Below are 18,051 nucleotides of genomic sequence, written 5' to 3' on the forward strand. Positions count from 1 at the left end.
AGGGACGGCAGCTGGATACAATACATTGCATCAAAGACAGCACAATTTGGCATAAAATCCTATGTGCTCTGTGAATCGTCAACTGCCTACATTTGGAATTTGGTCATATATGCTGGAAAAGGCACAGAATTCAATCCAAAGTACAGCGACTATAGAATGGCAACATCTTCTGTTCTAACTCATTGAGCCATTGCTAAATCAGGACTATTGCGTTACAACTGACAACTTTTATACATTCCCCTGAAATTTACGAGTTTCCTATAAAAAACAAAACTGATGCCCATGGAACCGTCAGGGCTAACCGGCGTGACATGCCAGCAATGTTTGGCAAGAAGCAGCTAAAAACTGGCAAAATGGTTGCCAGGCAGAAAGGCAAGATGATGACACTGCGATGGCGTGACAAGAAAGATGTGTGCCTAATGAGCACAGTTCATAATCCCTCAGCTGCTACGGTGCGCACGGAAGGTGGGAAAGAGGTCATGAAGCCACAGGTAGTGACAGACTACAATCAAACCATGGGAGGTGTCCACAGAGCCGACCAAGCACGTCCATTCTACCCAGCTATGCGGAAACAGCAAAAGAAACACTCTAAGATCTTCAGGTATCTATCTTCTCGAGAGATGCTTGTGGAATGCCTGCCTACATTTTGCACCGAGCAAAGAGTGACAAGCCTTTGGTTCATTCTGACTTCATTTGGAAAGTTGCTGAACGGATCTTTGTGAACCACCAAACACCATCAATGGCTGTGAATAGACCTGGACGTCACACTGTTGACACTGTCGACCCAGAACGCCTGACTGGTCATCACTTCATGGACTGTATCCCACCAACCGAAAAAAAGTCAGCACCTACAAGGATGCATGTGGTTTGTTGCTCAAAGTGAGGTGGCCATGGAAAGAGACTATGAGAGGAAACCAGGTTCCACTGACCTGACTGTGATGTCCGACTTTGTGCAGTCCCATGTTATAAAATTTTTCACACCCAGGATTTTTATTGAATGCACCCTTGATGTTGCACCCTTTTTGAAAGGTTACAGTGTTTTTGATTTGATTGCACTATTGAAAAAAACTATATTATTTTTATATTTATTATGTTATAATATATTATTTTTGTGTATTCAAGTTTATCATACCTGGAATGTCTACTAGAGATTAAAATGAGAAATTTCCTAAGAATTACAGGCCTATAATATAAAACAAATTTTACGCAAAACAATGTACCTACCGCTTCGGATACAAAATTACTAACATAACGACACAATGCCAGGGAGGTTAAAAGTATGCTGGAAAACTCGGCTTACACACGAGCATATGTGGAAGAAAGTGGAGATTTTTACATCTTAAAAAGTCCCTTGCTGAGGTTATGATTATACCTGACATGAGAGTTATACAGCAACGCAAGGTTTGGGGGCTGTCTGTCCCTCCACTAAGGATTACGGGATTGTGTAATAAACTTGAATTTAAAGTAGAATTCTTAGTCATAGTAACAGTCACACACCATTAAAAAAAAAAACACTCAAAACTGAACTTAAAACTACCCATAATTTAGGCACTTTAATTGTTATAGTTCATAGCAAGGAATACTATGTGGCATACACTTTTATTTTCATACAATTTAGCATCCATGATCTATTTATTAAAATGAAATGCTTAGATAAAAATCTAAAGTGCCATTTGGTTAAAATGATACAGATGGCTAAAATGTACCCACCACTGTTAGGAGTGTTTCTTTGGACTATGGTTTCTGCTACTCGGGGACTCCAATAAGGTACATAATAGTTGAGTGTCAGCAGCTAACTACAAGGCTAGAGGTTCCAATCCATCTAGAGGGGCCTCAGAAGAAAGGCCAGGTGATCTTCTTATAAAAGATCACAGCCACTGAAACGTCTATCAAGAGCAGCTATACTTAAAAAAACAGGAGGTGGCCTGATGTCAAAAGAGACTCAAGAGCAATGTGGTTTTCTACTAGAGGAATGGGCAGGAAACACTGTACCATGCTGTCATGTGTCTCAAGCCCCATTCTTCTTCCCTGCCTCAGGATCTAGTATTAAACTATCAAAATGATGCTTCTTTTGGTTTAAGCTTGAATGTTGAATTAAAACTACCAATCTAGTTAATGTCCACAGTCCAGTAATTTATTTTAAATTTGAGTAATTTCAAATTCCACAAACAAAACTGAAGAACAGCAATATTTTGTTTGAATTCTCTCTTCTGTACACTCAGTGATCTAAAACACCACAATATCCAACATACACAAACCTCAGGGCAGGGTTAGTAAGTACACACAGATTGGAATCATGGTGCGCTCTTTGCTTCTGAATGGAATGATCCCACAAAAAAAGCACAGAATACAGCACACAACGTAAGGGCACCTGTTACACATGAAGTGAGCAAAACACACGAGCATTTCTCTATGCGTAATGGGGACACCTGCATAGGTTAGAGGGCCTTTTATGCTCATCTTAAAACCAGGCAAGTTGTTGGTATACATTTTTCAAATAATTTGGAGAGCAATGCGGTCCAATGTGGGATATACTGATTAGTGTTGTCTTTGTTGGCATTGACAGTCTTGTGTGGTCACATACCATTATTTTTGTTTTAGCTTTTCTTTGCATAAAAGAGACTTAAATGCATTTAGACAATACATATTGTAAGCTGTTTACATACACTAAATTTAAGAGATTCAATATTAGAGTTTCCATTTTTCTTTAAACACTACAGAGTGCAAATCAGGTTCTTCACAACAGATTGAATAATAAGCAGTTCTTCAAAGAATGAGAGGGGAAGACAAAAGCCCAAGTGAATAAAAACATTGAAACTATTCCCCTTTGAAAATAAATTCTAAGATGATGCGGAATGTGAAATAAGATTTAACATAGGTGATCCAAGTTTATAGTTAAAAACAAAAAGTAGTCCTTCATGAAATAAAGGTTACAAGAACGTTGCCTTTTTGTTGTTGTTCCTCCCGTTATCAACTGGGATGCGGGTAGAGATGGTATTTCATTCGGTACGAAAATAGGCGACTACAAGATCAGCTTTCCATCTTACATGCTGTAGCCAAAGCCAGGCTGAGGCTGGCCGTAGGGTGGTGCAGTATAGCCATAGCCAAAAGGTGCCTGGGAAGGGACTGTCACATTGGGTCCTGCTGTCAGCATCAACTGAGGCTGGCCTAGAGAAGAAAAACGGGGAGGGAGGAGAGGAGGCAAGGGAAATGGTTAGTACTGCTGGGCAACATCACCGCAGCCTCTGCTACCGCACTGGAGAAGGAGATGCAGGCGGGGCGTTTGCGCCTGTTGCAATGAGAAGTCTTGCCCCCAAACAAACAGATACTAAGGACTGAGGGTCAGAACTATGAGTTACTTCCTATCACTGAAAGCAGTATGTACAAAGGAGGGGTGGAAAGGGGGGAACCGATTACAAGGATCTATATAACCTCCTCCCTGGGGGATGGACAACAGAAAAGTAGGTGAAGGGAGCCATCAGACAGTGTAAGTTATGACAAAACAGTAACAATTTTTAAATTATCAGGGGTTCATGAGGGAGAGGGAAAATGAGCTGATATCAAGGGCTCAAGTAGAAAGCAAATGTTTTGAGAACGATGATGGCAACAAATGCACAAATGTGCTTGACACAATGGATGGATGGATGGATGGTGATAAGAGAGCTATAAAAGCCCCCAATAAAATGATTTTTTTAAAAAGCAGTATGTACAAAGATGTTTGACATGAGAAGTAGTTGATCGCAAAACCTGGATAAAACCTGGCTTATTTGGAAGGAGAAAGCACACAGGACCCTTCACTGCCCCTGTAAAACAAGGACTCCTAACCTACAATGAGAATATAAATCCAAACAACTATACTGACCTCAGGTCAACCTAAGTTGTCTTTAGCGAGCAAATTCTCATTGGAAACCAGCAGTTTCTAAAATCACCTCTAACTCTGGCATCTATCCTGAAATTCTAAACTTATTTTTTGAGTAGCCTCAACTCCCTATTATATAAACACTTAGAAGACAAGCTAAACTAGGAAGCACTGCTCCCCAACCCATCTTGCAGCTGCTGTTTCTGTCCCCACCGTCTCCTATCTCAAATAGGTTTCCGAGTCACTGACACAGAAGCATCTCAAACATCTTGCTCTCCCTCTCCACTCTAAGGAGACAGACTAAATCCACCTTCCAACTTTGTCAAAACTATCCTCCCCCCTGAATTCCCAAAGTATTTTTCTACAGTAAAACAAGTATCAAGCCATCAAGTGTACATTATCCTTTCCTGTAGCAACTTCAAATGTAACAGTTACATCCTTTCTATGCCTTCCTCTCCTAATAATTTGTTTTGAGTTACACCCTTCAAACTCATTGTTTAGATGAATTTGTTCACCAAGTATGAAATATGAAGTAGTTCAGACACCCAGGTGTAAGCAGAAACTAAATTCTCTTGAGAGCTGCTTGAAGATCCTTATCTGTCTGAACAGCTCTCCAAAGGAGAGCTTTTGTGTCCCAGTTTAGACTTTAAAGGATGTGTTCTTTATGTAACAAATTTTAAACACAGCTTTTGTATTTCTTCTCGTCTTTCAAACATTGAATTAATTAATACTGTTTTCCTCAGTAATTATGAACATTTACTCAATCAGAAACTAGGCAATATAGAAGTTTAAACTATGCTGTCTGAGATTTCCCTCCAGTGTAAGAATGTCTGAGAAGAATGGCAAGGCCTATTTACAACTGCTTCCAGTTAAAACTGATGGTAGGCAGAGGGAGTCCTTCACACTTTGGCGCGTTACATTTCTTTTAAGCTGAATAAGCAGTATTACCATAAACAATAGGTTGAGTCTCCGTAGCTTGTTCCTCTTCTTTCCTCAATGATTCTGAAGCATCCAATTTATCCACCTGGGAAAAAACAGGTAATGTTAATTATCACCCTACAAATACTATAAACCTAGGTTTATGGCAGAAAGTGGAAAAGCCTTAGTATGTTAAATTCTTTCAAAATAAAACAGACTAGAAAAAACATTCTCAGGCGCCCCCCCCCTCAAGTTCAATGGCAATGGTCATATAATTCAGTCAAGGTGGTTTTCAGCACTGTCATTATAAACCCTCAAGAAGGAGGGATTTATAAATGCCATAAAAGCTCACGCCAGGCTAAAACTGGGCATGCTAGGATGCAGCCTGAAGGAAGGAGAAAACGAGAAGGAACCACTTTATCAAATGAATTCAAACCGTATCAAAGATAGTAATAGTGAACTCATGAAGAGGCAGGACTTCCCTCCCGCCAAAAAGTGATAGTCAAAAAAGTGAAATTAAGTCCAATGACTGAACAAGTATTTGTGCAGAATGAGCTGTATTTTGCCAATTGTGCACAGCTTCTGCTGATAATGGTTACAGGGCTGGATTGAAATATAAGATCCAAGTGGCTCCATTGTCATCTTTGAAAAATATAAAATACAGGCTGCATATTTTAATGTTACATGGGTTTACATTCTAAGAAGCAATTAGAAAAGTCTGATTTTGCCCCAACTTCTTTGAGGAAGTAAAGTTTTGCTTTTAATTAGGCCAAAAGTAAACGACTATTGTATGCTGCTACTACAAATGAAAGTGGATCGCATGAAGAGGGACAATACTGTCCAGGAGGCTAGATGCATTAATGGTCAGCGCTGCAGTCTGTAATTCCTTAGAATGACTAGCTAGCATGTGACCCTGGGCAAACCACTGCAGTGGCCCTCAACTTTACTTCTCTATGTAATGGGGAGCCCTAGAGGTGTAGTGGGTTACATGTTGGGTTACAAACTGCAAGATCAACGGTTTGAACACCACCAACTGCTCCTCAGGAGAAAAATGAGGCTTTCTACTCCTCTTAAGAGTCTGGAAAAACCCTCAGGGTCAGTTGTACCCAGTCCCATAGAGTTGCTATGAGTCAGAATCGACTTGATGGACAGGCTTCTACTCCCATAAATATAGTTACAATAGTTAAGGTCTCAGAAATCCCACAGGGGCAGTTGTACCTTGCCCTATGAGTCAGAAGTGACTCAATGGCAACAAGAAGAGTTTGGATGTAATGAGAAAGTTTTACAAATTCTTTCAGGGCTAACATGTCTATAGTTCTCCAGAGAAGTGATTCTTGAATCCCAGGGTTAGGTAATGTTCACTGCACGCTTCCATTTGTTTTTTAAACCGCATATAAAAGCTAGAACCCGCCGCGGCTTCATGCTTGGTCTAGTACTATGACTCTATGCTAAGTAATACTGAGTTCCAAATCTCAATTTGATGTGCCGGGTTGTGAGGTGAGGAGGGACGTTTTCTGTATGTTCATGGAATGTTCCTCAAAAAGAAATAAACCTTCGAAACACAAAATAGATGTGTGCGCATCAATGAGTTATAAAAACTAGGTCCTAAAATAAGCTATTAAAGTGCCTTGTTTTCATTAGAAATTATTTTAAATAGTGTCTTCAAGTTTTCACATAGATCATTAAAATTAGGACAGCATTTTATATGTATTTTTATTGCTTTGAGTTGAACTCTACAAACATATACCTTTTATTGATTTTGTCAGGGAACTGAAAAGTTTGAGAAAAGTAATCTTAGGTAAGCTTCGAACACCTTCAGATAAAATGGGGTTTTCCTACCTTAGGAAGCTAAGTTTGCTTTTGCACACTATTGCCCTATTTTCTAATCTAAATGTTCAGGATCCCAAATTATCCTAAGAAACAAACTACATACTATTATGATGTCTCATAAAAATACCCAGGTTTTGGCACCAAGCTCACAAAATGACTACAGCTATAAAACATTTAAGTGTTCCATCAAGGCTCGCTGAGATTTTGCCAGGCTAACCCCGGGGCAGGGAACACCCAGCCATGTAAGGTAGTGGCACAGGCCTCATCAAAGAGCAGTAGGGTCCAGCCATCACAGTAGGGGTGAGTTAATTGTTTGACTAAATACAGCAAGTTAACTTTTAATTTGATAATTTGTATGGCCTGTGAATGATGTTATAAATAATCCCAATGGCCCTTGGCAGAAAAGAGGTTTCCCATTCCTGCCCTAACCAGTACTCAAAAGTTAGGTAATGAGGTTATCAGGGGGAGAGTTAAAAAAAAAAAAAGGAGGCTTATGTATCAGAAACCTTTTTTTAAAGAAACTTCTTTAACAACTAACATAAAAACAAACCCTACTACTGCATAATACATTTCCAGATTCTCAAAGTAAAAACTCTTAAGTGAACATACATGTTTAAAAGTTAATGTCTGCGCCAGATGTTGGAATGCACAAGTTCTGTGACCAAAGTACATGGAAGAGGAGGAAAGCAATGGCAGTATCAGAATGCTCAAGGATGGCCATGGGCAAGGTGGGCATATGAGAGGAACACACACACACCCTATCGGAGTAGCATCAAGCTAAGCAAAATACTAACAGTGTACCTATGTAACGGGACAGCCTCTGGGACAGCCACATTTTCACTGACCCAATTTACATCGCTCCAAAAAGAAGAGCAGAGAAGGCATTTATGAACACAAGCTTTTGTTAAGATCTGTAACAAAAGTTTCTGATCCTTGGATTAAAAGGGAAAAAATAAAATGACAGGTAAGCATGTCACTGAGTTCAGCTGCATCTGTACAATTTGGAAATTCATTAAAATTTAAAAGGCTTTTCCACAGAGACTGCAATACGCTGCAGAGGAAAAGTTAACATGCAGTCAATTATTCTGGTGTATGTGTGCATGAAAAAAGGGCAAAAGTACTGAAGCAAGAGTGAGATTGGAAGATGACTTGCTATACAGGCTCTCGAGAAACACACACAGCCCACAGCAATGCTTTAAGAGTTTCAAAAGTAGTATGATGTAATCGCAATGACTGTTGTACATGCTTTATTTAAAACAATGCGTAACACTGCAGTTCAATTACCAGTTTTTCACACACACGCTTTCTGTCTTGCTTACTAGCTGCTGAAGGGCCTCACACACAATGCATTTTACTCAGGTTTGCCCTAAGTTCCAGTGGTGACTGAAATTTGGTTTAATATAATCCCAGGGCACTTCCCGCTGATTCTTTTACGTTTTATTTCAACTGTCCTCTACTTTCCCACTCTTCCCTAACCACAATTTGCTCCCAGACACAAGTCTGTAATAACCTTTCACTTATATTACGATGGAGACAAGCCAATGAAGGAAAGTAGCAAACAAAGGGTGACTAAATTTGATGGTCTTGGACAAGCCAACTGATCAGGAAAAGCAAATTTTAGGTAGCTTCAGAGATGTCTTTATTAGAGAAGACAGAAGTTTATACTGCTTCATTCTATATAGAAATACCCCATGTTGCTCAGCAACGGTAACAGCAAGCTTGGCTCTCATGCTCTGATTGCTCTTGACAATGGACCAGCACCATAAGAACTGGACACCTGGAGGCACATGAGCAAAGTCTCTTCGGAAGCAGCTAGTATATCTCTTGTATCTACTTTCAGCAAAAAAATTAGTAAGAATCAAGAGATCAGAAACTGGATCACAGTCCTTCAATACCAAAAAAGAAAGGGGAAAAAAAGAAAAGGGAAAAAAGCCCAAAATGCCTTTTAGGGCATGGATACGTTTATATAAATTCAACAACTGTCAGGCAAGCTCACAAAATAAAACCAGAGGCTGTTTTAATTTTTTTTGCAAATAGTAAGAAAATCCTATTAGGGTCCAGATATCCTGACAGGGAAAAGAAATTTCCTGAAACTTTGGAATTAATGTAAAAACTCACCATACACTGATTTTAATGATATAATTAAAAGAGACTGTGAACCAACTACTGATTAGCCTCCTGCCCTTCCTAAAGCCTAATAGCCGATTAGTAGCAAACATCTACTAATGTCCTACAGCTCTATGATAGTTATGTTTCAAGGGACTTGCAGAGGCTTTAGTGAAAATTTATTGGGGGAGGGGAAAAGCAGCAGCAGCAGTGTAGAAAAGGAAGGGGGAAAAAATCATGCAAATTCCTTAGACTTAGTCCTCCAGACTTAAAGATGGAAAAGAATCAACTTTCACCTTTTCCTTTATTGCATCAACCTGCAAAGGAATTCAGAAGGTGCAGCTTAGAAAAAAAATCAAATTTCATATCGAGCATAAAAAGGTAGAATCAGCAACAAAGCTTTAGGGGAGAAACATCTAACCACTAAAAAGGTTTAAGAGAAGTGAAAACAAAAGGCACACTGGAAGCAAAATTTAGATTAAAAACCAAACAACAACAACTTCAGAGCTTACTGCAGAAGAATGTATGCTATGGTCAGTGTGAAGGAAAGCGGTGTGAACTCTAGTAAAATGTATAGCATTTTGGTTAACAGCAGCGAGAGCCAAGGTCTCACAAGTTGACATTATGAACGAGAAGGGAAGCTTCTTTACCAATGGCTAGAATAAGGCAATTTTTCTTACAGTCCCTTACACTGAACTTTTAAATAGTTTACATACAGAAAATGTTACTTTATAAAAATGTAACCATGTGTTATGGTATACAATTAGATGGTATCTTAATCATTTGAACGCTGGAAAAATAATTTGTATGCTGGAGGTTGTTAGCGGTTTTTCTGTAAGCATGTTGTAGAGATCAGATATCAGACTTTGATTTTAAATATGTTTTGTTTTGAGGAAATGGATTCTTTAAGGATCATTATTAAAGGCTTTACAGCAAGAAAGCTAGTAACTGTAGAGAAGTGAGACAAATATTAAAAACAAAACAAAAAAAACATCAAAAAGGGATGCTTAGAAGAATAGTAAATTTTATAAGGTCATTACAGCCCCAGCATGTTATTGTTAGGAAGCATGTGGCTGTCAACCTTTTTATAACAATTAGGTGCTAACCTATGAAAAATGTGGAGATTAAGAGAATAAAAATATACATTCAGCTTCCCAAAGAAAATAGGCATTAAAGTTAAAAAAACAACGACAGCCAAATAAAAGGAATTTACACTATCCATGCTGTTAGGGACATCAAGTTTTAAGAACTAACTTAAGGGAAATATAGTAATTAAGAAAAATATTTTATCAAATGTTTCTTTAAAAACAAAACAAAGTAGGAGCAAACATGCAAGACAAAAATGAACACTTAACCCTTAGATATACATTGAGGGTAAACAATCTGAGAAATTGTGCTTATTTTCCCTTTTCAATCAGTGTCATTTGTCAACTAATTAAAAAGTAGGGCACAGACAACAAATATACATGATCAACTAAATGACTTACTTCTAGAGAAAAACATGTGAAAATCTAAGTTTGTATTCAAAATGTTATGTAACTTTGAGGAGTCTTTACCTTTGTCAAGTATTCCTTCATAACCTGGATGAAATAGGGCATGGCAAAATCCATGATATTGTGCCTCCATGCAGTTTCCAGGACAACATCTGGCCTTAAAAGATCATAACAGGTAAAGAGACAAGCTCCAAAGCACTCTCTTTTTTCTTCCTGCAAAAACCACTGTAGGAGTTCTTCAGCCAACTCAGTATCTTTAGACTCAGAAGCATACTGCATCGCATCCTATTCAGAGGAAACAGTGAAAGCCAAACATTAAATTTATTACATTGCACAGTATACCAAGGAAAAAGCACCTACTAATTATTGCAAGTGAGTAAAAAGTTTGAAAAAATAGACATGCTAAAAATACATATTCTTGAAGGAAAATCAAATTTATCACCTACATAGAGATTTAAACAAATTCTAATTTTCTAGAATATCATCGCATATGCTATCAACACATAGAGCTAGTTTTAATACACTGATTACCCAACTTCCCACCCACCTTGTAGAGGCTGTCTTTCTTGCACAACTCTACGCTCTGCTTCCAGCGATTGTTGCCTTTGAAGAGGTAAGCAGCAATCCTCCTGAACTCAATGAGCTCATGTTTTTCTAAACGCTGAGCAAGTGAGATATTGTCAAAGTTGTCATAAGCATCTATTGATGTTCGCAGAGCCTAAAAAAGAAATAAAGGAAGCCAAATAAAACAATAAGGTTTTCGTTCTAGTTTAAAAATATTTCATTCCCTCTAGATAACAGAACCCAAAAGGTAATCTGTAATATAACAGCACAGACTTAAGCAATAAGTTATCTGTGAATAAGTATTAAAGTTCTCAAATTTTAACTTCTTTTTTTTTTTTTTTTCAAATTTTAACTTCTTAACAATAACAATAAAGCCCTCAAAGATCCGACCATTTCCTAAAGGCATAGTATTCTACCAAGGCTTTCAGACTTAAGGACTCATGTGACGGGTTATGGAGTTGGAAGATCTCTATAAACGGAAGGGTAAGCTCATATGCTCCAGGGAGACTCCTGACACTCACTACCCAACACAATCCTCAGTCACACAGATCTGCAGGCAGTCTGAACTCAAAAAAGAACACAAAACTGACTCAAAGGGAGAAAACAAAGGCAACTTAACCTTAACTCAAGTTTAACTTTTGTTTTCATGAAAATCCACCACAGGGAATACTTTCTTGAAGACAATTACTATGCAAATCAAATAGTAAATAAGTAATGCATCTAGTAAGTTCTGTGGTCTATTTGAGATCTGGAAAACTCTACCTATAAGCTAGATGTTTAGGGATAAAGCAATAACAACTTTTCCACAGAGACATGATTTAAGAAAAATTCTGTACACTTGGCATTTATGAATAAATTACCAAACCTGAAAATTTCAATGAAATTAAATCCTACATAGAGTTATGACCTACTGCCTATAATCCTAAAGGAAGACAATGTTTTTGTCAAACTGTAAAACATACTAACTTTATAAACCAACTATAAACTGAATTTTGAGAAGATGAAAGAATCAAAGTTTTACCTGATAATCCTCTTCTGTAATAAAGAGGTTGTTCAGAGACTCATTCACAGATTTGTTGTTATGATTCTGAACTGACCGTAGGTATGGTTTCACCAGTGGTAGCTGTTTTACCTTTAAAATATAGTTTGTAAAATAACAAAAAAAGTTTGTTACAAATATATAGCACATCATCAATGTGGATGCTCCACACCGTGGCTACAGGTTGTCCAAATATCAGCCCGACTCAGCACCGCCCTTACAGTATTACCTTGCTGAAATAATTGACTGCACGAGTATGATCCAATCGTGGAGAGAGCACCATCAGCAAATCATTTAACAACAGGGGCTTGAATTCCAAGTAGAACTGTATTGCTCGGTAGTACAGTTCCACATTGGCAACCTGAAATACAGAAGATTCATACATAAGCCAGTCACTTCTTTATGAGCAGTCTCCTGAAGCTGTGCCTCTGAAGCGGGCACGCACGCACCTTGGTGATGATATCTTTGAACTGCCCTTCTTTCCAGGCATCAGTTGGATGATTCATCATGGTAATTATGGCATTATCATATTCTTCATACTTGTCATATAAAAACACCAGTTCTGCCCAAAGATGAGCTTGTTCTGCAGCTCTTAGCACCTGAATGAGAAAGAATCAATTAAAAGAAAAAAAGAATCAATTACTTTACTGCCCGTCTTTAATTCCAGTTATTGATCTAGTTGTAACATGTAAGAATGTTTCAGCTACTGAGTTGCCCCACAATATTGAAGAGTTACCTTAGGTATATTCACTCTGGACCAGAACAGCTCCAGGTGCTCCCTCATTTTCTGTGGCTTAAATTTAGAATACAGAATAGCTAATTCGGTGAACATCCCCATGTGAGCTCGCTCAAGTCCCAAAGCTGCTTCCAACATAGTGATCAGTTCTTCAAAATATCCACGATCCTAAATAAGAAGCCACAGTTATTTAAGGTAATACCTATGGCAAAGGATCTCGAATCACAGAAAAGATTCTTCTTCGTTACCTGGTAATAGTTGATAAGTTCCTCTAATTCATCTGCATGTACTACAATATGAAGCCCACACATCTGAGCCAGGCGGAACTCTTTTCCATCCACACAGGCAAAGCAGACCTAGAATAAACATTTCCATGATTTGATCTCAATTGTAAATAGGTGATAATTCAATCAGCCATTTAAAATAGCATGTCCAACTAGATCTTAAATCTTCCTTCAAAATAATGCTTAGATCACCTCTTTCCATGTTCTGGTACTATTGGCTTTCCTTGCTCCGTCAACAGCTGCCTGATATTCACCAAGGTGAACAAGGGTAGATGCCAGGCGTCCAAAATTGGAAACATTATTGTACAACAACTTAGCTGCATCATACATTTTTTCATCGTAACAACGGTCACCAACCTGAAAAAGAGACAACTCCATTTCAGTAAGATATTCACTTCTGCTTACTCATGTTTACAACTAAATAGTGTAAAGCCTAAAAATTTACCTAAAGATTTTCCTTGGGAATTTTTGTTGATTCTATTGTTAGTTACTCAACTACTGATTCAAAAGTTTTTTATAAAAAATCTGAACAGGGAACTCACTTGTTGGATATGAGCATTGTTTGGCCCATTGATGAACTCTTCTAACTCTGCAAGACGGTTTGTTTTAGCCAGTGCGAAGATCAATTCTGTCTCCACATAGGACTCCCGAGCCTTCTTTCGGGCCATCTGCAAATACTTCACAAGTTCTTCCCAATTTCCTATGTCAAAGAAAAAAGTGAAATACCATAACCACAAATTTAGAGTAATTTAAAATTACAAAAATTCCCAATTACCATGGCCAATTGTTTAGTTTCTTTTTTCTTTTTTTTTAATTTATTAGTTTCTTTTTTCCTTAAAGTTTAAGTAGCACTCTATTGGGATTTTATGGGAGTTCAAAGCACATAGATTTCTTGAGTTCGTAAAACGTTGCTCATCTTTTTCATATCTGGAGTAAGATGGAGAAGTCTAAAAACACTTTAAGTAGCCATGCAGCTTCCTTTTTGAATGAGGTTTTTCTGTTTTGTTGTTGGTGGTGGTTTTTTAAATTTCTTGTTATTGCTTTTTGAAGGGTGGGGATGTTTTTCTGTGCATGAATTCTGGGATGGGGGCAGTAATTGAATTAATGGTCACCTGGAGGGTGGGGGAAACGCATGACAAGGGAGACTGGGGGAGAACGGGTAGCAAACAGCCACGAGGAAGAAGGTTCTGAAATAATTTGTGGTAATTACTGCATAACTCTTAATATCATTAAACAACTGAATTATGTGTTATGTGAAATATATGCCAAAAAAACTATTTTAAAAAGAAGTCACCATGTAGTAACTAACTAACTCTTATTGCTTAGCTGAATCACAGTTTAGGTACAGTTTCTGAATTCTTAAATGTACACAGACGTCATTACCACTCGTATTGGCAGCCTGAACAACTTCCATGTAGGATGAAGGATCATCTGCTTTGATGTAAGAATCAATGGCTTCTTTCACCATTCCTTTCTGCAACTGGGCTTTTGCAAGCTGACTCCAGACTGCTGGTTCATTGCAACGTTCAGCAAACTCGTATGCCCGATCCAAATTTCCAATATGTTCAATCAACACCTACACAATAAAATCAGGGTTAAAATAAAATCAATCATTCCCATTACTCCAAGTGCATATAAACTTTGTGCATTTTCTGCCTCTTCTATTGCCAAAGCAATAAATTTATGTTTACCCTCACACGACCATACATATATTGAATCAGAAGACTCTGTGGGTTTACCTGAACTGCAGAGGTATTGACATCAAATTTCCGGAAAATGGCAAATGCTTCTTCGAATAGCTCGTTGCTGATGGCAATATTAGCAATATCTGGGGCATCATAATTATCCAAGCGGTTAATATATTCCATAACACGTGTACGGTCAGCCTTAATTGCAGTGAGGATGAGGAGATTTTGCAGATTCCTTCAAGATAAAAAGAACTTTTGGATGCAATTTTAAAATATCAACTCATTAGTCAAAAAAATTAATAACTGTGTCTACAGGAAAGGGAACTGTCCATAAACTTTTTCTTTGCCCTGATCTAAAACCACTGCCATTGAGTTGATTCGGACTCACAGCCAACCGTTATAGGGCTTCCAAAGCTGTCGATCTTTATGAGTTAATACCATCTCTCCCCCTCATAGTAGCTGCGTTTTGAACTATCATCCTGGTGCATGGCTAGTAGTCCAACACTACCGCCCACTTACCCACGACCCACAGGACAGATCAGAAATGCTCCTGTGCTGTTCTGAGGCTGTTAATCTTTACAGGAGCATACAGTCTCATCTTTCTCCTACAGGCATCTGACTGGCGGGCCTCCTCATAACATACCTGTGTTCACTGAATACAGAATTATCAAGGACAATTTTCTCCAGCAGTTCAATGAGTTCATTGGGAAGGTCTGCAGTCATAAAAGCTTTGACAGTTACTGACACTTCTTCAGGATCTTGAGTCTCAGACAAGGCAGTCTGAACAACCTACAGAGGATATATAGAAACAAAGAACTGAGACTCAAAAAATTTTTAAGTTATTAAAGCCATTTGGCTCTTATTAAAAGTCTTGAAAGGCAAAAGAGAATGAAAAGGAACAGAGTACCTTTTAATTTACAATTCAAAGGCCTAGGTACATTTACATATGCACCCACACAATGTGCACTTCTAACTGTTAAAAAGTATCGGAATATGTGGTTCAGTCATCCACTTGCTTAAACATTACCCATACTAACCACTCCTCATTACCACTTTGGTGCCTACATATAATTCGACTATATCAACATGACATCATATACTCAGTAATTTCTTTACTTTTTAGCTATTTACATAGCCTGCAACGAATCTTTTGTTCCAGAAAGCTTGCATCTAACTCATTAATTTCCCTTAGAAAAGCTTCCTAGAAGAATTAAACACGAGTAGCCTCAATGTATTTTTCCAGAATGTTTTAGTTATGAAGACAATTTAAGAAGCATCATAACTAATTTACATTTTAATTTCCCTTAGAAAAGCTTCCTAGAAGAATTAAACACGAGTAGCCTCAATGTATTTTTCCAGAATGTTTTAGTTATGAAGACAATTTAAGAAGCATCATAACTAATTTACATTTTTAGGGTTTTAAAAATAAGCATTTCGATTTTATAAGCACAAAACCAGTATCATTGCAGTTATGTGCTTACTGGTAATATTTAACCCACTTGGTCTCTTTATAGATTCTTATCCTTGATTACCATTGCGGTAAATATTTCTAATCAATTTAATCACTTCTCAGGTCAAAAGGAATTCTTTCTCATCCTATGAAATGCCTAATTTTACTGTTTTCCTTTTAATAATGATACATAACCAAAAGCATGTCTTTTGATAAATTTAACATATATGCATTTATAATTTTAATTTTCATCCTCCACTTTTTACTGTCTTCAGTTAAACACTATTAGAGTACATTTATGTATGTAATGAAGGAAAAAGTTTTATTCACAAAACCAGAAGTGTAATTAATTAAAACAGATGAGCCTTAAGCACACCCACCAATTTTACCTGGTCAATGAGGGGTCTCCTGTAAGGGTTGCTTTCCAGTAGCACACTACCCCACAGTTCTGGATCCTTTCGGCGAACCAGGTAACGAGACAGGCTTTTGAAGAGAGAATTTTCATTGCAAACCTAAAGAAGAGGTTAAAGATTAATCTTAAGGTAAAAAACAAAGGCCTTAATTGACTGACTTTATTTTTAAATGTTTAGGCAAATCTTGTTTTATTCACAGGGTTTCGGGGGGGAGGAAAGGAAAGGGAACCTGCCCCTCTTGTATCACCTATGACATTGAGGTAAGTTATACCTCAAAATTTCCCAGTTAAAATTAAACCAACATTAAAAGCACAGTCGAGGGGGGATAGAGAGGGAGGGGAAAAACGAGGAGCTGATGCCAAGAGCTCAAGTAGAAAGCAAATGTTTTGAGAATGATGATGACAACAAATGTACAAATGTGCTTGACACAAGGGATGGATGGATGGATTGTGATAAGAGTTGTCCGAGCTCCCAATAAAATGATTTAAAAAAAGAAGCATAGTCGCTAATTAGTTTTAAAAAGTATCTTGATATTGTGTCTTTCTCTGGATGTTTAATTATTCACAAAGTTTTTTTTTTTAAGCACCTGGTCTTTTAGGGAGCCCTGATGGCTTAATGGTTATTCATTTTGGCTGCTAACCTTAAGGTCGGCAGTTAGAAACCACCAGCTGCTCTGAGGAAGAAAAATGAGGTTTTCTACTCATGTAAAAATCATAGTCTCAGAAGCCCACAGTGGCAGTTCCACTTTGTCCTATATGGTCATTATGAGGTGCATCAACGTGATGAGTTGTCTTCTAAAAACCTTCCACATTACCTGAATCCATTCTAAAACCTTCAGAATCCATTAGTCTATTTTATAGCAGGTTAAAAAAAGCACCCTTCTTTCCCACATGTTCAGCTGGCAGTACTCACATTGATAAGCTCCAGATCACACTGGCCACGCTCATAAGCAACACATGCCAGGTGAGGATCTCTCTTCTCACAATACTTCCCAACAACACGACTGTCATAGTAGGGGTTTTCACGGAGAAATCTCTCTGGGTTGTTGTTACTGTCTATATAGATTTTGGCCAGTGCATTGTGAGTAGCAGGCTCCTCACAGCCTTCATGAATTCTGGCTTCTAGCCAAGGCAGAAGGAGTTTCAATCTAGTTTAAAAAACAAAACAAAACAAATTCACACTTAAAACTGTGAAGCAACCTCACTTATAAAACTCTGTTAAACCTACTGGCTATATTATCCAGATAAGAATATGGATGAGACAGAGTTAAACTGACCTTTCCTAACACTTGACAGCTATCTAGACTTTATATAAATTTTATTTAGGGCAGTGGTAAGATGGGAAAAGCATGAGAAACAGGCCAGATTACTAAAGTTCTTTTCAAATTTAACAACTAAGGAGGGCAACACCCTAAATGCATGCTGGGTGGGAAGACATCCCAGCAGCACTGTGAGGGTCCATGTTTAATAGTTTCAGCAGTCATATCATCATCCCACTAAGAATCAAGGTTTTACTAAGTGATCACTTTTATGTTCCAATGGTCTTCATGACCATTCACTTTAATCTATGACTTAAATATTTAAAACAGCCAGAGAAAAAAAGAAGTATTTCATTATTTTGACAAAACTCAAGTAGTTATTACTAATATATTCCCATTATAGTAAAGACAAT

At 37.8% G+C, this 18,051-nt stretch overlaps 1 protein-coding gene across 2 annotated transcripts in view; it reads right to left on the bottom strand.

Annotated features, from left to right (window-relative positions):
• Positions 1–2,112: 2,112 nt before the first annotated feature.
• CLTC (clathrin heavy chain) overlaps positions 2,113–18,051 on the bottom strand; it is a 64,132-nt gene continuing 48,193 nt past the window's right edge. The window contains exons 17-32 of one of the 2 annotated variants that reach the window (XM_075561506.1): positions 17,293–17,527; positions 16,357–16,479; positions 15,161–15,306; positions 14,569–14,752; positions 14,213–14,405; positions 13,372–13,529; positions 13,022–13,186; positions 12,794–12,901; positions 12,546–12,713; positions 12,259–12,408; positions 12,039–12,170; positions 11,792–11,902; positions 10,754–10,924; positions 10,270–10,491; positions 4,808–4,883; positions 2,113–3,168 (exon numbers count right to left, since the gene is read on the bottom strand). In XM_075561506.1, the coding sequence (XP_075417621.1) occupies positions 3,044–3,168; positions 4,808–4,883; positions 10,270–10,491; positions 10,754–10,924; positions 11,792–11,902; positions 12,039–12,170; positions 12,259–12,408; positions 12,546–12,713; positions 12,794–12,901; positions 13,022–13,186; positions 13,372–13,529; positions 14,213–14,405; positions 14,569–14,752; positions 15,161–15,306; positions 16,357–16,479; positions 17,293–17,527 (2,467 nt within the window). In that variant the 3' untranslated portion in view covers positions 2,113–3,043. Of the gene's footprint in view, positions 3,169–4,807; positions 4,884–8,952; positions 9,031–10,269; positions 10,492–10,753; positions 10,925–11,791; positions 11,903–12,038; positions 12,171–12,258; positions 12,409–12,545; positions 12,714–12,793; positions 12,902–13,021; positions 13,187–13,371; positions 13,530–14,212; positions 14,406–14,568; positions 14,753–15,160; positions 15,307–16,356; positions 16,480–17,292; positions 17,528–18,051 lie in introns of those variants that run through there. The other variant, XM_075561507.1, reaches the window with a different exon arrangement.

Source organism: Tenrec ecaudatus, chromosome 10 (genome assembly GCF_050624435.1).
Source record: "Tenrec ecaudatus isolate mTenEca1 chromosome 10, mTenEca1.hap1, whole genome shotgun sequence".
NCBI lineage: Eukaryota > Metazoa > Chordata > Mammalia > Afrosoricida > Tenrecidae > Tenrec > Tenrec ecaudatus.